The sequence below is a fragment of the Mustela lutreola genome, chromosome 10 (genome assembly GCF_030435805.1).
Source record: "Mustela lutreola isolate mMusLut2 chromosome 10, mMusLut2.pri, whole genome shotgun sequence".
Lineage (NCBI taxonomy): Eukaryota > Metazoa > Chordata > Mammalia > Carnivora > Mustelidae > Mustela > Mustela lutreola.
Window position 1 is genome coordinate 108,639,488 of NC_081299.1, and position 23,021 is coordinate 108,662,508.

Here is a 23,021-nt window from a genome sequence, read left to right on the forward strand (position 1 = left end):
CACTTCCTCCCATGTTGATTGGTGAGTCTCTAAGTGAACACAGAATCTCTGCTGTGACCAGTTCTTCTCTCCCATCAAGGAGGACACACCTTGGCTAACTGTAGGGCTCCCACAAGGCCACCACCTCAGATAGGGCCATAGTTGGGGGCCATCTCCTACAATGAAGACCCAGCCCACAAAGCTGAGCTGCTTCAGAGGAACGTTCTAACTCCTCTGAAAGCCACAGTCCTTTAGCGTTTGGGCTGCTTGGCCCATACCTTCCAGATGTGGACAACAGGCGGCCCAGCTTCAACAGGCACTAAAATCATGTTTTTTCATCCTCCCAGAAAAGTTGGGGGTGGTGGAGTAGGGCAGGGGAATAGGCCAGCTTCTCAAAGAGACACATTTAACATATTTTATTAAGTTTGCCATATCAAGACTATGCCACAGGAAAAAATCATCAGAACTGAGAGGGCCCATGGAAATTATCCGGACCCCCTCGTTTTACAAATGAGGAAAGTGAACGAGAATACCAGCATGGCACTCTGGACCCCAGCCTGTCCACCCAGTCCCAGCACACGGGCTTCTGGTTTCGAGCCAAAGAGGACCTAAAGACTTAACCCATGTTGACTTTGAATGTTTCTGTGCCCTACAGCAGTACCAGTACAGTAGTACCACATTCTGATGCATATCTCCTCCTTGAGGCTGCAGGAAGAGCCCTAAAGAAAACACGATGAGTGTCAGGGTCCTTCAGAGCCAGGGAAACAGATGGATTGTGGAGCAGAGGGTGCAGAGGGCTGAGGGGAAGAACTCAATCCCTCCCCAAGAATCCTGATCACCCTTTTCCCTCAAACAACACACACTCAGACCCCAAAGCCTCAGGACAAATATGCTTGCCGCCCTGAGGCTCAGATCAGGTTTGAAGGAGGAAGGGAAAGAAGCAGATAGAAGGAAAAGAGAAAGATTTACTTCTGAAATCAACAAGTCCAGTGGGAACACATTTTTCCCAGCATGGAGCAAATCCAAACACCACAAGAGAAGGCTATAAAACTCCAGTATTAAATCAATCGTGAGATGTAAGGGAAAACACCAATAACTTAGCAAAATAAATACAATGAGAGTTTCACTGAGATCAATGTAACCCAGTGAAAACAGTTTTTAGCTCTTGAGTCAAAAAGACTGAGGTGTACCTTGCACTGCATCTTAGGGGAAAACCCTAAGAGATGCTGGGAGTCTCCCCAGCAGAGAGAAGTCACACATTACTCCCTGTGGCCCCACAGAACCTTTCCACTAAATGCTACTCGCGGAATGTACATTTCCTTCTCCCAGGAAGACAAGGTTGGCCAGTCAAAGCTGCAGCTCACTGACTCTGCCCCAGGCCATGACAGGTCGCTCTGGGTCTGTCTGTAGGAGGCCCGGGTAGGCAGGGGCTGAGGGCAGAGTGAGTGGAAAAACAAACAATGAGTTGTGAAGAACTGAGCTGTGTTTGTGGAGGGAACTTCATTCCCCCTTCCCCGGATACCCTCCCCTCGCTGTAGACCTTGGTGCCTCCAGCTTCTCTGGGTGAGGGAAATCTTGCCACCTCTCCCGACCCAGTGAGGGCCTGGATCCTGGGGCAGCTGAACTCCAGCCTACAAGAGAAGGGCGGCTCTACTACAGAGAAAACTAGTAACTATAGGAATAAGGATACTGCCCTGGCTCTCGCTGGTGGGTGAACGTCCTCCAGGGCTGCAGTGTCCAGAAGGGGTGTGCATCCTCTGTCTGCCCAGCACACAGGGGGCAGGAGCTTGGAAACAGTGGGACACATGGACCCCCAGCCCAGGGATCAGTCAGGAAGTCAAAGTCGGGGCGAGCAGCCTACAGGGGCGGCGGCTTCTCCGCAGGTGAGAAGCAGCGGCAACAGCAGCGTCCAGCTCTTCTGCTCATGTTTCCACCACTCGAATAAGAGGCATGGGCTTATTAGGGCTGGGGGGCTTGGATATCCTCACGCTGAAAGAAAATGGCAAACTCTGAGTGCTGCTTGTCGCCTGCCCCACACACAGCCACCTCCCATGTCTGAACCCCCACCCGGCCCTGGGTTCCACACGTCAGTGCCAGCTGAGTTCTTGGTTCTCAGACTTCGGAACTGTAACTGTCAGCAGCGTCTAAGAGAAGAGAAGGGGGGGCGGGTGCTGCTATCTGAGGAATAGGGGTGGCGGAAAAACAGGGAGCAGTTCAACAGCTGAGAAGCGGGTCTAGCTGTGATTCTTGATGTTTTTCAAAATCTGGGACCTTTCTGTGAGTCTCTTGGGAAAAAAAAAGGGCCTCTCTCTAGAAATACACACTTTGCTACACCTTGATTGTCACAAACAATTTCAGGGGGTCCATCTGCATCCAGAGGCTGTTTTGTGAGCCTCCCTGGGGCTATGCTACCAGGCTCTACTCCGACCTGGTTAGAAAATGGTTCAGGTGGAGAACAGGTCAGATTAGACACTGAGAGCAGAAACAGGATTTAAAAGAGCCTTGTCCTTGGCCTCAACACTAAAGCTTTCCTTCCCACAGCTCTGTCCCTCCTCCCATACTCCTCACCCAGGCCCCACCATGGGCACTCCCACTCACTTGCCCAGGTTTTCGGTCTTGGTCCAGGTCTGGGTGCTAAAATGGCCATGACTGATCTGCTTTTCTATCAGGTGTTCCATCCGGTCATGCATCTCTAAATTCTGTAATACAGGTTGTGGGGTCAGAGTCGGCCAGCTGTGACATTGTCTCTGCACCTCTGTCTGTGCTGCGGTCCCCACTACCCCTGCCATGCATGCCACCACCAGGGTACCCTCCCCTCTTCCCTCATCTTCACCATGCCTGACCACCCTCTTCCTCCAGCTCTCACTCCTGCTTCCTCCCTTCAAGAATTCTGTGCGACACTGATCGTTCCCTGCTGTCCTCCCCAACTTTCAGGAAAGGGGGGAATTAGACTAAGAACTCATGAGCTGAACGAGGCCACCACCTTAGCCGTGGAGAACACAAGACCCCCTCCTAAGGAATGCCTCCCCATTCACAGCCCAGCTCGTGGTCTCCTCTTTTGCTAAACTCATGACACGGGATGATGGGCCCCCTTAGAGTGGGGACAGGTTTCATCACCGTAACTCCCTGAAGGGTTCCAGAAAGCACTGACTCCATAACAATGATCCCAGATGCTCATTTCAGAGCAGCAGCCAGGCAGAATCTCTCTCCCTCCCTATGTACGGTCCTGTCTTCAAGAGCCTGCTCCCTTCCCAGGACTGCCCAGTACACACACCTCTGCTTCTAGGTAGGCGATTTTCTCCTTAAGCTCCTGGATAGTGCTGTCCTTTGACTGGACCACAGTTTTTGAATTCTGGAGCTGCAAAGATGTGGGAGACAATAGGGTTCATTTTTTTTTTTTTTTTTTTTTTTTTTTTTTTTTTTTAAAGATTTTATTTATTTGACAGAGAGAAATCACAAGTAGATGGAGAGGCAGGCAGAGAGAGAGGGGGAAGCAGGCTCCCTGCTGAGCAGAGAGCCCGATGCGGGACTCGATCCCAGGACCCTGAGATCATGACCTGAGCCGAAGGCAGCGGCTTAACCCACTGAGCCACCCAGGCGCCCCAATAGGGTTCATTTTAAAATGACTCAGTATATGCTTGTCAAACCTCCCCTGCTGCTGGGGAGCCAGAAGCAAAAGACAGACTTTTGTACCTCTTACATGACTTCCTTAGCTTTTCGAGAAAAGCCTCCTTTCAGTCCATATTGAGCTCTTGATTATCCCAGGTGTGAGGGGAAGGGTGGTGAGAACACCACCCTGACGATCCAAAATCAGGGATGGCTTAAAACCCATTCCATTTAATGTTGAGAAATACACATTGTTCATTTATTCATTCAAGAAGTCACTGTCGGGGGGGTGCCTGGGTGGCTCAGTGGGTTAAGCTGCTGCCTTCAGATCAGGTCATGATCCCAGGGTCCTGGGATCGAGCCCCACATCGGGCTCTCTGCTCAACAGGGAGCTTGCTTCCCTTCCTCTCCCTCTGCCTGTCTCTCTTTCAAATAAATAAATAAAATCTTAAAAAAAAAAAAAAAAAAAAAAAAAAAAAGAAGTAACCGTCAGGGCACCTGGGTGGCTCAGTTGGTTAGGCATCTGCCTTTGGGTCCTGGGATACAGCCCCACATAGAACTCCCTTCTCAGCGGTGACCCTGTTTCTCCCTCTCCCTCTATGCATCCCCTACACTTGTACTCCCTCTCTCTAAAATAAATAAAAATCTAAAAAAAAAAAAAGAAAAAAAAGAAATATCTCTTGAGTGCTTACTATGAGACAGGCTCTGTTCTAGACACCAGGAAACAGCAGGGAGCAAGATAGAAAAATCCTAGTCCTTGTGGAGCTGACAGGCAGCAAATATGCCCTCCCAGTTAGGGTGTTCTAAATTCTGAAAGAATTCTAAATTCTAAATTCAGAATTCTAAATTCTGAAGACTATTCTGCAAAACACCATATCCTGAGTTTGGTAGGGGAAGGCAGAAAATCTGCTGTGAGGGTCAAAGGTTGATAATCTGCACCCAGATAAGTGACTTTATTGTGACTTCATTATTCATTTACCAGTGTTCTTCAACGTTTAAGAGAGACTAACCTTTTCCTTCCTTCCCAGCAGAAGGCAGATGATTAAAGTCAAAGGGGAAAGACAGGAGAAAAGCAAATACCAATCACTCGAATCTAGTAACTGGTAGCCATAAATGTTTTTCTTGTTTTTTTTTTTCCTTTGTTCTTTATTTTAATTTTTATTTACTTGAGAGAGAGCAAGAGAAATTCAGAGAATGAGTCAGGGGGAGCAGGGAGCCTAACTTGTGACTCCATTCCCGGACCCTGGAATCAAGACCTGTGCTGAAGGCAGACGCATAACCAACTGAGCCACCCAGGTGCCGCATAAATGTGTTAATATAAGAACTATAAGCCAAGCTCCCCAGGAGCATGAACAGCAAAGGCATAGACTTGACAGGAAAACAGGGCCGGGCCCCACATGGCGACTTCCCGAGGGGGTGGGTGGCATGGGGTGACGCGGGCACAGCTTACCTGCTCTATCATTTGCCTCACTTTCCGCTGCTGGCTCTTCAGCATGTCATCCAAGTGGTGGATCTTCTCCCGCAGCCCGGCCACTTCCTTTTCCAGGTTGGCAGCCCTGGGGAGGAAGAACAGAAAGCTGAGGCGAGGAGGGGAAAGATGCACTTCTCTACCCAGTCACAGAAAGAACCTGGGGCTTGGGGGGTATCCATGACCATGATCCTCTCTGCCTGATGCCCCAGTGGTCTGCCACAAGGAGGAGTTGCTTGGGACACCTTGGAACAGTGCGGTGGAAGCCTCACTAGAGGTCAGCTAGACTGAACAAGGGAACTGCCACTCAGAGAGGTAAGAATGGATAAGTCATTCTGGAAAGTTCTAGAAGGTACAACTAGATCCGACAGGTTGATGTCCAGGGAAGCAGTCCTCATGCTAACACAGGACAGCATTCAAGCTGTCAGAACATGCCCTGCCTCAGGTGTGATGAGCTCCTCATTCCTGGAGAGATTTGAGTGGGAGCTGGGAGTATGATACCCAATGCCATCAAGCTGTTGGAGAGGACTCTGTGTCAAGAGGGAGATAAGATTCAAGTGTGTTCCTAAATCTCCTGATTTCCAGAGACTGCTATATTCTCTGCATCTTCTCAACTGGGCCAAGATCCCCAGAGGTCCAGCGACCAGGCAGGGTGTCCAGGAGTTCAGACTGCTAGTACCCATCTCTCTCCGCTCCTGCCTGAGGCAGCAGGAGGGCAGGGCTCCTGGTGAGGTTGGGGGTGGAGTATAATGCACTCTGAACCCCGACATCCTCCCTAAGCCTCACACAGTCTGAGTGTCCACCATCAACTCTCCAGTGCCCTACTGACCAGTCTCCTTTTACTAAGAAGACTAACATTTTTGGTGCATAGCCATTTCGTGCCATTCCCAAGCCTCAGTTTTGGATTATCTGGGTCTTTTCTGTTTCTCCTGATGCTTCCTCTCAGTCACCTGCCCATAAGCACCACTGCTGGGAAAGAAGGAGTGCTGAGTAATTTAAAACAATTCCGTGATGACATTGAGCCCAAAAGGAGGCTACGATACAATGTCTCCATTTCCCATGCCTAGACTGAGGTTATCCCGAAGGAGGGAAGATACTCCCCACTGACTGTGGGGTCCAAGCGGGCAAGGATCATGTCTGTAGGGGCGCCTGGGTGGCTCAGTTCATTAAGCATCTATCTGCCTTTGGCTCAGGTCATGATCCTAGGACCATAGGATGGAGCCCCACATCGGGCTCCCTGCTGTTTAGGAGGCTGCCATCTAGGGGGAGTTCATTTTCCATGGAGTAGGAGGTTTCTGTGTGCTCTTTGGCAGCACACAGAAACTTCCCAGCCTCACCCAGCCACCTGGACAGAGAGCTTGGCCCTGCATTATCCAGGCCCACCTGGTGGCTATGGCTGCTGTTCATGCTCCTGGGGAGCCGGCTTCTCCCACTCCCCCTGTTTGTGCGGCTCTCTCATGCGATATCTCTGTCAAATACATAAATAAAATCTTAAAAACAAAAAAGAAAAAAGATCATGTCTGTTCATCTTGAAATGCCTTAGAAGGCCCTCCAGGTGATGTCTATTGAATTTTAAAAAATCCAACTCACACTATGGAGAACAGACCCAAGATGCTGTTAACTTTGATTTACCATTTGCGGTCTTACTTATTAGTTGCCAGCAGCATGAAAAATTTCCAAATCCTTAAAGGTCCAAAATGGCCCGTTCTTTGCTCCATAAGTTTCACTGGTAGGGCCTGGGATCTCTTATCAGAGGGAATCTGTGAACATCTTGGAGCAGAAAGCATCCCAGCGACCCCTGGTTCTCAGCTGGAGTAGCTTCAAGGGACAGGAAGTTCTGAATCTCTTCATGAAGATACTTATTGTATTTTTTGAAGCATGACTTGTGAGGAAGTTTTTGATTTGCCCTCAAATAATTTCCAGTCGGCCTTTGTTTTGAGGGGCGGAAACTATGGTGCAATACTACCACATGCGCGTCCCGTATGACAGCCTGTAGAATGATGTGCCAGAACAGCAGGAACTTCACCAGCTCCCACTTGACCTTGGCACTAACACCATGGAAGCCTTTACTTTAGGCTCCTACTCTGTGGAAAATGAACTCCCCCAAGATGGCAGCCTCCCAAACAGTATCTCCCTGGGCAGGGCCCCACCCAGAGGAGCCACACCGTGACTCAGAGCTGGAAGATCTGACATCAGCTCCAGCTTCCTCCCCAGGCCAGGCTGCCACAGAGCTGCAGGCTGCATGGCGCGCCCTCCCCTCCCTGCACCCCAGCTTCCCCGGGGAACATGGGCCCTTACTTTTCTCGCTCTGTTTGACAGTCAGTGTTCTTGCTCCGAAGTTCCTCCAGGGCTGTTTCTCCCTCCCTGACCTTCACCAATAAGGCCTGATGCTCCTGGATGGGCCAAAGGGAAGAAAACCTAGGATAAGGAGGTAGCAATGGTTTCTGTGTTTGGGGTGATAAGGGCCTGAGGGCTGGGGCTCAGTCCCTATTGGGTCTGGGATAGCTGCCAAAGAGCAGCAGGCCAAGCTGGTTTGCTGAGGCACCCTCCCCTGTCAGGGATAACTCTTCCCACCCTCAGCACACAGAAACTTCCCAGCCTCACCCAGCTACCTGGACAGAGAGCTTGGCCCTGTGTTATCCAGGCCCACCTGGTGGCTATGGCTGCCGGTCCCTGGGAAACCAGGCCCTGTGGCTCCTTAAGAGCAGTCCCGTCTTTTCTTTTTTTCTTTTCTTTTCACAAGCCCATAAAGGGCAGCTCTATAAGAACCCAACTGAAATGGAAATGGGTTCAACTCTAGTTAGCAAGGGCTGAGCTTAGCAGAGAGAAAGACCTCTTGTTCCTTAAAGGCTAAAAGGTTCTCGAAAGTATTTGCTGAGGAAGCAGTGAAGTGTGTTTTACTGGTACTGTTCATAAAAGCAGACTACAGTGGTCTCAGTTATTCCCAGGACCACCCCCTTCTTCCCCCAGCGCAGGAGTTAGGCCCTGAAGGCAGGACTCCAACTATTACCGCCTGCATGCCTAGCAGGCGCTTCTGGAGCTCTCCGACATCAGCCTCCTTCTGCTCCACTCGGTCCTCTGCTCTCTGAAGGGCCACTTGACTCTGTTCTGCTTCTCTCTGGTACCGGCTGAGTGTGACCTAAGACAGGACGCAGATGGGTGAAGGGAATGGAGGGGAAAGAGCAAACGTGGATAAAAACCTTAGGAAAGAACCCAGGATCCAGGGCCCAGGGCGCAGCGATAGGGGAAGGGAGGCACCCCCCTCTTTCCCATTCATGATTCTAGGATGACTTGGGAAACCAGCAGGTATCTCCACTTCCAGGGTTCACTGGCACATACTTGATCAAGCTGTTATTTTTTTAAAAATTTTTAAAGATTTATTTATCTATTTGAGAGAGAACATGTAAGGGGTAGGGGTGTGGGGAGGGGCAGAAGGAGAGGGAGAGAGAGTCTTAAGCAGACTTTACACTGAGTATAGAGCTGGACACCAGGCTCGATCTCATGACCCTGAGATCACGACCTGAGCTGAAACCAAGTCAGACACTTAACTGACTGCACCACCCAGGCCCCCTGATCCAGCTCTACTTTAGAGTGACATTTGGAACCCATTAGCACTTTCCAGATGGTGGACTTTGTCAATATCTCCTCTGCCCCAGCCCCCAGTTGGCCAGTGCCACCCAAGATTAACCCAGGGCTGTGACTTTCCTATAAATGCAAACACAAAGAATCCAGGGGAGCATATCTCCACGTCCTTCCTTCTTTGTTCCCACTCTTCCTCACCCTCACATCAAGCAATACTGCAGCCTGCATAACAAGGACAAAATAGCACCTAGAAGGGCCCCAGGAAGAATTGTTCCATTTCCAAGATGACAGCCAATTTGGAAGAGAAAGAAGCAGAATTTTAGAATGAAAAATTAAGGAAGAACTTGCCTCCCTTCCTCCCGCATGCCAACATCAGGTCTCAGCTTAGATATCCTTTCTTCCAGAAGCCTCCATGCCCAGTGAGTAGTCCTTCCATTGTGTGGCCTTCCTTCTTAGAGCACTGAGGGGATTTTGCCCAGTCACTTGTGTGCACGCCCCAGTGGGCCATCGGCAAGAACCATTATATTTCCAGAGCTCAGCCCAGTACCTAGCACACAGTTACTGCTCGCTAATGTCATGAAAAGAATTGGTACTCATCTAGTCTAATCCTCTCCTTTTGCAACTAAAGGTCAACTGATTTACCCAAAGTACAAAGCTAGGGAATAACAGAGCCAATGCTAGAACACAATGACTTCATTATTCATCTCAGTTCTTCCCAGATACCCCACACTGACTCCCCAGTCAGTTGCTACAGAAGAATCCATATAACCACTCAAAAGTCCACGCAGCCCTGGGAAAACAGAACACCAAAGTCACCAGTTTGTCTGACCCCTCCCAAAGTCAGACTCAGGGAAGAGAAAGCAAAGCCCAGGAGGACATGTGATGAGACACATCCATGCTGCACACCAGCCCTGTGCAGAGCCAACTCTCTGTGAACCTTTCCTGACAGCAGGCTGCTGCTGGTGGAACAGAAAACCCATGCCCACTGGCAGGTTGTTTTCACGGTAACTAACAATCTTGCCCTTGCTACCGCCTTTATAGAAACGTAGATCAGAGAGTTTCATTCATTAGAAAGACAGAGAAAAGCCTCCAAAGGTCCCTTTTTAGCCTGGAACAGGCTAGCCCCATGGACAGGAACATAAAAACAAAAGCTCTCACTTCTGTACCTAACATTGCACGCAGGTTGGTGTGTCCTCAGAGCACAGCGTTAATGGGTCATGGGCTGATCCTCACACTCTGCTGCGGGATCACAAAGGAAAAAACCTACTCCTCTGCCACATTTGTCCCTGTTGCTCCAGTCAGCAATGCCTGGAAGGAGCCTCTGAATCCTGAGAGGGTGTGCCAACCTACCCCAACAGCAGAAACAGCATCTCTGACTGCAGACAGGCTGCTTATTAAGGCCAGCCCCTTCTGGGAAACTGGGGGCAGGTGGCTACAGCGGTCTGGGACCTTCTGGTCTTAGGGTTTCACTCTGGACCCTTTTGGTCAAGCACTGAAACCCAGAGCTAGCAGACCCCCCGCCCCCACAGATGGCCCAAACCAACAAGTGCTTCATAACACCCCTCAGTGTAGAAATTTCTTCCCAGGGCACCTGGGTGGCTCAGTGGTGTAAGCATCTGCCTTCAGCTCAGGTCATGATCCCAGGGGTCTGGGATCGAGCACTGCATTGGGCTCCTTGCTTGGCAAAAAGCCTGCTTCTCCCTCTCCCCCTGCTTGTGTCCCCTCTCTTGCTGTGTGTCTCTCTGTCATTAAATAAGTAAAATCTTTACCCCCCCCCCCAAAAAAAAAATTCTTTCCAAAATTCAGAGTCTGGTCAGTGCTAAAGCCTCAGCATCCCTTCCTCCTGGTGTGTACCAAGAAGGTAGGGAACAGCTGATCACCAAAATGATCCATTGTCAACCCACTTATCCAAATTGTGGGTTCTGAAACAGATGCGGCAAACTCCTTTACTGCACAACTACTTTGTTCCAAGAACAAACTCGTCACAGTATCACGTGAAGTCCAAACTATTTAGGATAGCAAAACCCGCTTAACTAAATTGATCACTAAGAAAAATACAGGGTTATCTTATGTTTCTAAAATCCTTCGGAGCAATATATATATGTACGTGTCTTACCTCTCAATTCACAGACCACACTTGTATACTTAAAATGACCCCTTTTTACATTATGTGGAACTGATACTTAGGTTAAATTACTTGCTCAAATAACAGATCATCTCTAAAGGCAATTGATTAGCCCTGTGCCTTCTCCTGCCCCCTCAATATCCCTCTTAAAAATTCTCTCTCTTAGTCTCACAGAAGAGAAGCATTCGGTCTTCTTCCTACCACCAGCTCCTGGCATGCCTGGGCAGGGCACAGCCTATCATTACACATTTATGACACAGAAATTCTTTATATGTGGATGAACAATAGCAGATAACAGATGGCTAATCTCATGCAAAAGCCTAGTATCTTTCCAGTGTACCTCATTTTATACTCAAAGAATTTTCTGGAAAGTATGGCAGACCTCACACACTTTTAAATTGTGGGGGGCTTTCACTCTCAACAGACTTTTGTACTTTTTAAATCTTCCATAATAATTAGTATTGCTTTTGTAACAATAATTGAAATACTCATTCCAAATCACAAAGCTCTGTAAGACTTGACTTCAGGAAGTCCTCTGACTCCATGGACACAGATTTTTCTATAGCCATACTGTTCCACCCACTTATCCAGTCCACATTTAAGAGGTACCCACCTTACGTCAGATGTTATGCCAGACATGGGTGACCTTGACAGCAACAGTCCCTGCCTGTGAGCTGCCTAGAGCCCAGTAATTCTTACTGTGGTAAGAGTAACGGCCCCTGAGTTACCCGCTATCCCAGACCAGCACCACCACTCAACTTCAGCAGAGAAACAAGTGCCAACCTTTAAACCACGGACTCGACTTGAACAGCAAAAACTGTAAATGCCCAGGAATGCGAAAAGCAGACAGGAAAGTGCCCAGGCCTCAAAGCCTGACCTCTCTAGGGGCTGGCACATGCCAGAAAGACATGAAGTCCATGCTAAGTTATGGCCCCTATATTCAGCAACCCAACCCTTGGGGCACTTTCTCCTTGAACCCCGAATCTCACCTCAAAAGCCACTCGGTCTGACTGGTGCTGCCGCTCAGCCTCCCGCAGCTTGACAAGCAGGTCCCGCACAGTCTTTCTCAAGCTCTCGGCATCTTCACTTATGTAGGCATCTACCTACAGTCAGAGCAGAGAAAAGAAGGTGAAGGCCCCGTGTTTGTGTAAGAGGAGGTCCCCTGCAACACACAGGTGGGCCCTCTTGTCCAGACCACACTGAGTTATTCACACGAAAACACTCTTCATATGCTGGGGAACTCAACTAGCAAACTCACCTGATGATTTTAGGACACACCCAGTAATTTTTATACAGGTATCAATGGATTAACAGGTAGGCTAATGCCATCCTCACCTGTAGGTCCTGCTTCCATTAGACGAGTTCTTCGAGAGGGGAGACTACAGCACCCCAAGGGCAGGGACTGGGCCACACCCACCAGGAGGGATGCACCCCAAAGGCACACGTTTTGGTCTTCTCTGCAGCTAGCACAGAGACCAGCACACAGAGGGTTACTGATGGATGGGCAGGTTTAGAGCAAAAACACCCAACCAACTACAAGGACTCTGATTCGATACTTCATCAAGGTTACCACAAGTCTCTCCCCAGACACACCCAGTCGTGGGTTGGTGGTTAGCACTGTGCTGGCATGTGGGGTCTTGCCCCCAGTTACCAGCTCCCAGCAAGTCTAACAGAAAAATCTTTACCTGTCTTGCACTTTAGGAAGCACGGAGCTCTCAGCTGGGAGGCAGGCCACAAGGCCCTAGTTGCTGCACCATCACTGAGTCCAGTGGGCCTTTGTGAAGCAGCAAGAAGACGCCTTACCATGGCCTGCCTCACAGGCTGACTCAAATATAAGATAATATCCGGCAGGGCTTAGAGCTCGTGAGGAGAAAAGGCTGAACAAATAGTACCAGGGGTTATTATAACCTGTTACCAACTATGGTGATGCAGGGGAAGGGAAAAAATTCAAACTGCACATCTAGAGTGAGCAGCTAGAATCACAACATGCCAAACTCTAGCCATCAAGATGTTATCCAGTTCATGGCCCTCGATCCATACCTAAGTTGCTGAGCAGGTGAAAACAATTTAAAAGCTCCTGGAGAAAACCACTATGTGCTTATTTCAGACGGTGTTCTAATAAGGCTATTTAATGACATGGAAAATGTTCATGGTATAATGTGAAGAGAAAAAAGTTAGTTACAAAACTCTGCATGTAGGAGTTAGAAACACACCAGATTTAAGTACAGTTGTGAGGATAGATCCTAAGAACATGGTGTTGGGTAAAAAGGAAAACAAAATTCATTATAAAAATTGAAAACATAGACATATCTAAGCCATACATTGAATATATTAGAATGTATACTTTTTGGCAGGGTAGGCAGAATAAAAAAAAAAAAAAAAAAAAAAAGGAAAAAGGTCATTATGAGACCAGAGATGATAATATGCCCTAATGGATGGGTAGATCTGATTCAGACCTGCACTCCAGAGCCATAAAAAAAAACAATCCAACAACAAAACAAAACAAAAAAGCCCACCCAGACAAAAGAAACAAACAGAAAGAAATGCTATATACAGTATAATCTCGATATTATAACACACATTTGCATTTAAAACCGTCGTTTTTCAGATGAATGGATAAAGAAGATGTGCTATATATACATATACAGTGGAATATTATGCAGCCACCAAAAAATAAAATCTTGCTATTTGCAACAACATGGATGAAACTAGAGGGTATCACGCTAAGCAAAATAAGTCAATCAGAGAAAGACAATTATCATATAATCTCTCTGATATGAGGAATTTGAGAAACAAGGCAGAGGATCATAGGGGAAGGGAGGGAAAAATGAAACAAGATGAAACCAGAGAGGGAGACAAACCATAAAAGACTCTTAATCTCAGGAAACTGAAGACTGCTGGTAGGGAAGAGGGTGGGAGGGATGCGCCGGCTGGATGATGGACACTGGGGAGGGTGTATGTTGTGGGGAGTGCTGTGAATTATGTAAGACTGATGAATCACAGACCTATACCCCTGAAACAAATAATACATTCTATGTTAATAAAAAAAACAAAAAAATGGCTTTTCTCTGGGTACATTCAAATGACATTTTTTCTTCTTTCACGCTTGTTTCTGAATTTCCTAAATTTTCTATGATAAGCATATCTTATTACATTATCACAAAAGGTAATAACAAAGGCCCCACCCCCTTTTTTTCCTAACAATGATAGCCATGTTTATTTCTTAATTAAACCTCAATAAAGCTGGGGGATAATTTTTTTCAAAAAGGACAGCCAGGATGAGCATTGGGCAATACATAGGATTGTTGAGTCACTGTATTATACTGACACTGTATATTAACTATACTGGAATTTTAATAAATAAATAAACAAGGGCAGCCATGGAAAGAAATACCACTATGGCATTATTCAAAAGGAGGAGGTAGATCTACATGTACTAAAATAGAGAGAAGGCTATAAATTTAATAAACTTTAAGTTGATGGAAGCTACAGTTTAAAAAAAATTGAAAAGAAAGCACGGAATAATGTATTTATCATGACCCTGAATCTGTGCAAAGTATGTGTATATTATACACATGTATTTATACATGTGTCAATGGTATGTATGTATATATTAATATGTATACAAACAAATAGGCATATGTTATTTAGATAAGGTGTTCTATGTATAGAAAATTACACTAGAGGGGTGCCTGGCTGGCTCAGTCAGAAGAGCATGAGACTCTTGATCTTGGAGTTGCAAATTTGAGCCCTACACTGGATGTAGAGATTAACAAAAGAAAGAAAGAAAGAAAAGAAAAGAAAAACATACTCAGCTTTAGCTAAACATTAGAATCCCCTAAAGAGATATATTCTCTTTTTTCTAAGATTTTATTCTTAAGTAATCTCCACACCCCACATGGGGCTCAAACTCACAACCCCAAGATCAAAAGTTGCATGCTCAGAGTGCCTCAGGGGCTCAATCGGTTAAGCCTCCAACTCTTTTTTTTTTTTTTTAAAGATTTTATTTATTTATTTGACAGAGAGAAATCACAAGTAGATGGAGAGGCAGGCAGAGAGAGAGAGAGAGAGGGAAGCAGGCTCCCCGCTGAGCAGAGAGCCCGATGCGGGACTCGATCCCAGGACCCTGAGATCATGACCTGAGCCGAAGGCAGCGGCTTAACCCACTGAGCCACCCAGGCGCCCCAACCTCCAACTCTTGATTTCTGATCAGGTCTTGATCTCAGGGTTGTGAGATGGAGCCCCAAGTCAGGCTCCACATTGACTGTGGTGCCTACTTAAGATTCTCTCTCCCACTCCCTCTCTCCACAGCCCCCCTCAATAGATAGATAGATAAACAAAGAAAATTAAATAAAATTAAAGTTGCATGCTCTACCCTCTGAGCCAGCAAGGCTCCCCCTGAAGAGCTTTTTCAAGTCCCAATGCCCAGTCCACGTCTCAGACCAATTAAATTACAATCTCTGGGGCTGACACCAGGCTTGTCTCCTGAAAGCTCCCAGGGCCATTTTAATCAGCAGCAAAGGCCAAGAGCACTAAAGGATCCACCCACTTCAATCTGTTAACAGTGGATCCTTCAAAGGAGTGGAACTGGGCAAGGAGAATTTCCAGTTTGTATTGTTTCTCTGTTTGAATTTTCACAGAAACTTTACTCTTACCTTTAGTGAGAGAGGAAGAGTGATAACAAGGGGATCAGGGAGGAAGCTATCCTGCCTCTTTTGCAGTGAAGTGGTTACCATTTTCCCTGTTAACGTACCTCAGGTGAACTGCTATACTGGGTCATGGAGCTTGGATTTAATCCATTTGGCTTTTCTAACACCACCTATTCAAAGGAAAATAAAATAAGTAGTTAAAACAGCCCAAACACTGGTTTTATCCTACTGCGCAGGCGCACCGATTGAACCAAGATGACGGCTCCCGTGGATCTGGAGTTAAAGAAGACCTTCACAGAACTTCAAGCCAAAGTAACTGACACTCAACAGAAGGTGAAGCTTGCAGACAGCTAGATTGAACAGCTAAACAGAACGAAAAAGCATGCACATCTTACAGATACAGAGATTATGACTTTGGTAGATGAGACTAACATGTATGAAGGTGTAGGAAGAATGTTTATTCTTCAGTCCAAGGAGGTAATTCACAGTCAACTATTAGAGAAACAGAAAATAGCAGAGGAAAAAATTAAAGAATTAGAGCAGAAGAAATCCTACCTAGAGCGGAGTGTGAAGGAAGCTGAGGACAACATCCGGGAGATGCTAATGGCACGAAGGGCACAGTAGGAAATCTCTAGCAGAAGCTTCCTGCCCCCTCCCATTCCTGGCAAGGGCAGAGGGGCCCATGTGGGGAAACAGCCTCTCTTCTACCCTGACGGACTTTTATTTGGATGATCTGGTTACCCTATATTTTCTACTTCACCCTAATCCCCTTTCAGATCCCAGCTCTGTATTTTTTATCCTGGCTCTGTCTGCCACCCCTACCCAGAACACTCTTCTCCCCTAGGGGTGAATCACCAACTCCCAGGAGAGGGAAGATGGGAGCCAGGACAGACAGGGGAGCTCTGTCCAAGCCTATTACTCATTACACTGCTTAGACCAATAAAAGGCATCTGTTCCCCCCCTCCCCCAAAAAATAACAACCCAAACAACCAACTTTGAAACATTTAATATCTGAAGAATTCAAATCTCAGAATAAAAGAAAGAGGTGGAGAAGATAGAGAAAGAAGAGGAAGGGGAAGTGAAGGAGGAAGAGAAAGAAGAAAAGGAAGGAAGGCGAGTAGGAGGGCAGGCAGGAAGAGAAAAAAGACGTTGAGCACTCTGTGGAAAATGGAGAGGACAGGCAGTGGAGAAACATGTGTGGCCTTGGAAGGGAATACTCTATCTAGCCTCGTGGGGAGGATGAGGGGAACCCCAGGCTAAAACCTTTCAGCACACAGAACAACATGCAGGCTGACTCCTGGAAGCCCAGGGAATACATGCAGCTGCCTGCCACCAACAAAGAGCTTCCACTGCCCCTCAGGGATCCTGACAAGGTTTGATGAAGCATAAAGCGGAAGGCGAAGCGGCCTTTGCTGTAATCCCTTCCAGCCCAAAGCCTGATTATTCACCATATGACTCCTGGTCTGTGCAAGCAAGGGCCCTGGACTTTCGGGCCTGTCTCTGGGCACATCAGGCTCTTCAGTCACCTCACAAAGCACCTCCCAGCCGCCAGATGTGAGCTTAGGCAGTGAAAGTCCTACCTTCCATCACAGCAAAATGAATTAGGGGGAAACACCACACAAGCCTCGTCCACGCTTACGCCAGAGAGGAACCTTGCTGCCATTAGCTTCCAGGTCACTGTTTCCCTCAGGAGAATGAGGGCAGGGGCTGCTGGAGAAAGACTAGCCCCCACCATTCCCCAAACAAAACACAGATGAAGGAGATAAAACTCAACATCTAAAGGAGGATGAGAGTGAAATGGAAGAGACAGGTCTGTTCTCCTGAGCACCCTTCTAGCCTCCAATTTTAGAAAAGCCAAAAAGCAAGATCCCAGGGTTACTCATTCATCTCAAGAAGACCTCTCCAATAGGTTCAGTAGACATTTACTGATGACCTTCTGCATCGTTGACCCTGTGCTGAGTGTGGGGCTACGGAGACACGGGGTGGGATGAACCCTAACCTCAGGGAGCTTCTGGTGCCTGGGTAGAGACAGCTACATACACAAATAACACACAAGGGCCAAGACCTCCAATTCACACCATGGTGCCATCCCAGTTAAGCAAGATTGACTTATAAGAAGTTTACATTTATAGGCAAGTGTCTGCTTCATGAGACTCCATGCCGCAAATAGAGCGATCACAGAATCCTTGCAGGGGAGAGGTTTTCACCAATAACTTAATGGTAATTTTATTTACATAAGCTCTGTTTTTATACACTGCTTTGGGAACATGGATACTTTTTACAGGCTGATAGGTGTAAACACCAGTGCCCACCAGCTGGAGAGCACTGAAGGTTGTGAGTGCTCTAAGAAAGCCAACATCGCCTGTATTTGCGCCTTTCCTGGCAGTGGTGGGAGACTCCGCACCCACGATTCGACTGGCAAAAGGGACTGCCTAGAACAACATCTTCCATGAGGATCCGACCATCAACCATTTCCTATTACCTGTATCTCCTGTCCACGGAGAGAATCTCCCGGATCTCTGTCAAGCTTGCTACTTATGTCCTCCCGGAGCTTCTGCAGGCAGTTCCGGGCCTGGGAGGGGAGGGCAAGAAGCCTGAGCTTTGGGAGAAGGAAAGAGAGCGTACCACCTCACCCAGCTTTGTGTCCATCCCCATCCCTTCCTCCTGTGAGCTAGGTCCTGCCCTCAGCACTGGCTAGGGGCAAGTCCTTCCTACACAAATAGGAAGCCCTGCCTGCCAGAGCGAACATTTTTGTTGCAGAGACACACAACGCGAAAGGCAAACACATGAAACATGTAATATGTTATTACATGATGACAAGGGCCAAGGAGCCAACAAGAGCTATAGGGGAGGGTCAGGAAAAGCGGGGGAAAAAAGACCAGCAGTCTTAGAGATGATGTCTGGGGTAGTACAGTGCTGGGCACACGGTAGTCGGTAACTACTGTTGGTGAATGGATTGGCTGACTGATGGAAGGGCAGGAAATGATACCTGACACCAGGGGCCCTGGTGGCACTTTGGGGATGAAGGGAGCAGATGGGAGAGAACCAAACCTTACAAAAGAAGGGAGTCAAAAACATGGGAGGTTCCCACAGAGGGATGGAGGCCCACCTCCTGGATGTATTGCACCTCACTCTTCAGCTGTTTGATATTCTTCTCATGGATCATCTTATCCCCAGACCGCCCCTTCAGGTACACCTGCAATAAGGAAAACAGCACCACTCAGTTACGGAACACCCTGGTGAGTTCATGGCACACGGGCAGGCTCATACACTGCTGCTGGGAAGGTAAACTGACTGCCTTTCTGCATGCCAATTCGACCACTGAAATCAGAAGGCTGAGAACGATACTGACTCTTTGACCTACCCAATCTACTTCTGGAAATTTATCCTAAGGAAATAAATTTAGCCAAACTGGCATAAACACTCAAATATATATATATATGTAAATTTATGCAAAGGAAGTTGTAAAAAGAGATTTACACATTTTTCTCTATACATGCTTGACTCTTTCACAATAAAGAAAATATTTATTTCCTGTATTATAAAAGACATTCACAGTGTAGTAACATGTTCAGCAAAATATTGTTTATGACTACAAAAATGGAAACAGGCATAATGTCCCACAATGGGGAATTACTTAAATTGTGGTATGTCTATAATAGCATACTATGCAGCCATTAGAATACCAGACATTTACATTTATGGACACAGAAGATGTTACAAACCAACATTTAAAGCATTACATTGTTGGGGGGCAAGCAAACTGTAGGACAGAATATATACAGTACAATTTAACTTCTGAAAAAACACACACGCGCACGCAAGCGTGCAAAGGAAAATGTCCACGCGCGAAGGAAAATGTCTACGAGGATACACAACACAGTAATAACAACAATGACTACATTGATAGAATTATGGGGTGGTTTGGCTTTCTCTAAGGGCCATACAATGGCCCTTCTTATTCTTTGAATAAGAAACAGAAATTAATTAAAGGCATTCAGATTGAAAAGAAAGAGGAAAAACTATCTCCATCTGCAGATGAAGTGTTCATTTATATAGAATACACCAAGGATGGGTGCCTGGGTGGCTCAGTGGGTTAAAGCCTCTGCCTTTGGCTCAGGTCATGATCCCAGGGTCCTGGGATCGAGCCCGTCATCAGGCTCTCTGCTCAGCGGGGAACCTGCTTCCTCCTCTCTCTCTGCCTTGCCTTTCTGCCTGCTTGTGATCTCTGTTTGTCAAATTAAAAAAAAAAAAATTAAAAAACAAAAATGTTAAAAAAAAAAAAAGAGAGAGAGAGAGAATACGCCAAGGAATCCACTCCAAAACTATTAGAGGTTGTAGCAAGGTTGTAGGATATAAGACCAACATACAAAAAACAAAACAAAAAAATTTCTAGACACTAGCAAGGGACAATCTGAAATGAAATTTAAAAACAATTCTATTTACAATAGCAACAAAAAGAAAAAATACTACGTGGATGGAACTAGAGGGTATTATGCTAAGTGAGATAAGTTAACTGGAGAAAGACAAATAGCATACAATTTCATTTATATGTGGAATTAAAAAAAAAAAAAACAGATGAATACTCCCCAAATTGATCTATACTTTCAACATAATTCTTATCAAAATCCAAGCTGGCTTCTTTGCAGAAACTGACAAACTGATCCTAAAATTCATATGGAAATACAAAGGACTCTGAATAGCTAAAATAATCCTGAAAAATAACAAAATTACAAATACTAATAAATATTAACAATTTTTTAAAAAGATTATATTTATTTGTCAGAGAGAGAAAGAGAGAGTGAGCACAAGCAGGGGGAGCATCAGGCAGAAGGAGAAGCAGACTCTCTGCTAAGCAGGGAGCCCAATGCGGAGTTCAATCCCAGTACCCTGAGATTAAGACCTGAGCTGAAGGCAGACGCTTAATGGACTGAGCCACCCAGGTGCCCCAGTATTAACAAAATGTTAACAAAAATAACAAAGGTACAGTAATCAAGTCAGTGTGGAATTGGCATTAGGAGACCCATAAATCAATGGAATACAACTGAGAGTCCAGAAACAATAATAACACAATAAAAATATCCTAAACTGATTTTATCTGACAGGATGCCAAGATAATTCAATGGGGAAAGAATAGTCTTTCCAACAAATGATGTTGGTATAAATGGAGATTCGCTTGGAAAAGAATGAAATTGGACCTCTTCCTTACGCCATACACAAAAATTAACCCAAAATGGATTATAGGCCTATTCAAAGGGCTAAAACTATAATTCTTTGAGGAAAATATAGGAATAAATCCTTGTGACCTTGGGTTGGGTTGTGACTTTCTTAGATATGTCACCAAAAACCCAACAAGAGAAAAAAAATACATAAATTGGATTTCATCAAATTAAAAACTTTTGTTTCAAAGGACATCATTATGAAAGTAAAAAAACAAGGGGTGCCTGGGTGGCTCAGAGGGTTAAGCCTCTGCCTTCAGTTCAGGTCATGATCTCAGGGTCCTGGGATCGAACTCTGCTCAGCAGGAAGCCTGCTTCCCCCTCTCTCTGCCTTCCTGTTTGTCTACTTGTGATCTCTCTCTCTGTCAAATAAATAAAATCTTTAAAAAAAAAGAGAGAGAGAGAAAGAAAGAAAGTAAAAAACAAAAAAAGAATGGGAAAATTTTTTTAGATATTTCCAAGTCATATATATCATAAGGGTCTAGTTAGTATCCAGAATATATAAGGAACCCTTATATCTAGAAAATTAAAACACAATTGACTTCTTTTAACAAATATGATAAGGTTTTATTTATAATATTCATATATCCAAACCCTTTTTGGCCAATTTAATTACTCATCATTACAAGTCTTTTGGACTATTCACTGCTATTTAAAAATTCAAATATAGCAAAGATAAGACCATAGAGAAAGTGTGGCCACATCATCACTTGTACCTACATATAAACTCTTTAAACACAACTGAATTTGTATTTATTTAATTTTTAAAAATATTTTATTTATTTATTTGACAGAGAGAGACACACAGCGAGACAGGGAACACAAGCCGGTGAGTAGGAGAGGGAGAAGCAGGCCTCCCATTAGCAGGGAACCTGATGCAGGGCTCCATCCCAGGAGCCTGGGACCATGACCTGACCCAAAAGTGGACCCTTAACGACTGAGCCAACCAAGCATCCCTACAATTAATTTTTTTTAAGATTATTTATTTGACAGAGACAGTGAGAGAGAGAGAACACAAGCAGGGGGAGTGGGAGAGGGAGAAGCAGGCTTCCCGCTAAACGCGGAGCCTGAAGTGGGGCTTGATCCCAGGATCCCAGAATCACAACCTAAGCCAAAGGCAGACACTTAACAACTGAGCCTCCTAGTTGAATTTTTAAATGGGCAAACGATTTGGATAAATATTTCTCTGGAGAAGATACACAAATAGGCAATCAGCATATGGAAGCATGCCATCAGAGAAATGCAAATGAAAACCACAAGACATGGCTTCACGTGCAATAGAATGGCTATAATCAAAAAGACAGATAATAACAAGTATCAGTAAGGATACAAAGAAACTGGAACACTCCTACCTTGCTGGTTGGGGTACAAAACGGAATAAATGTTTTGAGAAAAAGTCTGGTAGGTCCTCAAAAGATTAAATACAGAGTTACCAAATGACCTAGCAATTCCACTCCTAGGTGTGTACCAAGAAAACTGAAAATATCCACAAAAAACCTGCTCTTGAATATTCACAGCAGCATTATTCATAACAGCCAGACAGTGGAAACCACCCAAATGTTCATCAACTGATGAGTGGGTAACAAAATGTGATATATCCATTCAGGGGAATGTTATTGAACCATGAGAAGGATTAAGTACTGACATATGTTACAACATGACTGGATCTTGAAACTATTATGCTAAGTGAAAGAAGGCAGACACAAAGGCCCCATGTTCTAGGATTCCATTTACGTGAGCTGCCTGGAAGAGGCAAATCCACAGAGACAGAGAAAATAGATTGGTGACTGCCAGAAGCAGAAAGGAGTGACCGAAAATGTTCTGGAATTAAGAGTGGTGATGATGGCACAATTCTGTGAACATACTAAAAATCTGAATTGTAAGGGCGCCTGGGTGGCTCAGTGGGTTAAGCCGCTGCCTTCGGCTCAGGTCATGATCTCAGGGTCCTGGGATCGAGTCTCGCATCGGGCTCTCTGCTCAGCAGGGAGCCTGCTTCCCTCTCTCTCTCTCTGCCTGCCTGCCTCTCCGTCTACTTGTGATTTCTGTCAAATAAATAAATAAAATCTTTAAAAAACAAAACAAAAAACCTGAATTGTACACTTTAACTGAATCAATTGTATGGTATATGAATTATACCTCAAAGAGCTGCTTTTTAAAAAGAAAAAACAAAAATTGCTTTATTAAAAAATAGTAAGTTCCCTAAACACACCTCCCACCTATCTTCACAACCTCCAGAAGCTAAATATGGATAGTGAGATAGGCACCTGGAAAGGTCCTCTCATCCATTCTCTTGCCTGGGGCTGGGTTGCACCAAAATCACCACACACTGACTGTGGTCTCCTGGTGTTAATTAAGATCTTTACAGGGAAATGCCCAGGAACTAGCATTCCTGG

The 23,021-nt window shown here is 45.8% G+C and overlaps 1 protein-coding gene and 1 pseudogene across 6 annotated transcripts in view; one reads left to right on the top strand and one right to left on the bottom strand.

Annotated features, from left to right (window-relative positions):
• Window positions 1-380: 380 nt before the first annotated feature.
• TUFT1 (tuftelin 1) overlaps window positions 381-23,021 on the bottom strand; it is a 48,316-nt gene continuing 25,675 nt past the window's right edge. For 3 of the 6 annotated variants that reach the window (XM_059137584.1, XM_059137581.1, XM_059137586.1), the window contains 10 exons: window positions 18,519-18,605; window positions 17,892-17,981; window positions 15,514-15,579; window positions 11,750-11,863; window positions 8,064-8,192; window positions 7,352-7,446; window positions 5,036-5,141; window positions 3,254-3,337; window positions 2,578-2,678; window positions 381-1,968 (listed from right to left, as the gene is read on the bottom strand). In XM_059137584.1, the coding sequence (XP_058993567.1) occupies window positions 1,902-1,968; window positions 2,578-2,678; window positions 3,254-3,337; window positions 5,036-5,141; window positions 7,352-7,446; window positions 8,064-8,192; window positions 11,750-11,863; window positions 15,514-15,579; window positions 17,892-17,981; window positions 18,519-18,605 (939 nt within the window). In that variant the 3' untranslated portion in view covers window positions 381-1,901. The remainder of the gene's footprint in view (window positions 1,969-2,577; window positions 2,679-3,253; window positions 3,338-5,035; window positions 5,142-7,351; window positions 7,447-8,063; window positions 8,193-11,749; window positions 11,864-15,513; window positions 15,580-17,891; window positions 17,982-18,518; window positions 18,606-23,021) is intronic. The other 3 variants (XM_059137582.1, XM_059137585.1, XM_059137583.1) reach the window with 3 other exon arrangements.
• LOC131810023 (prefoldin subunit 1-like) lies at window positions 15,650-16,369 on the top strand (annotated as a pseudogene).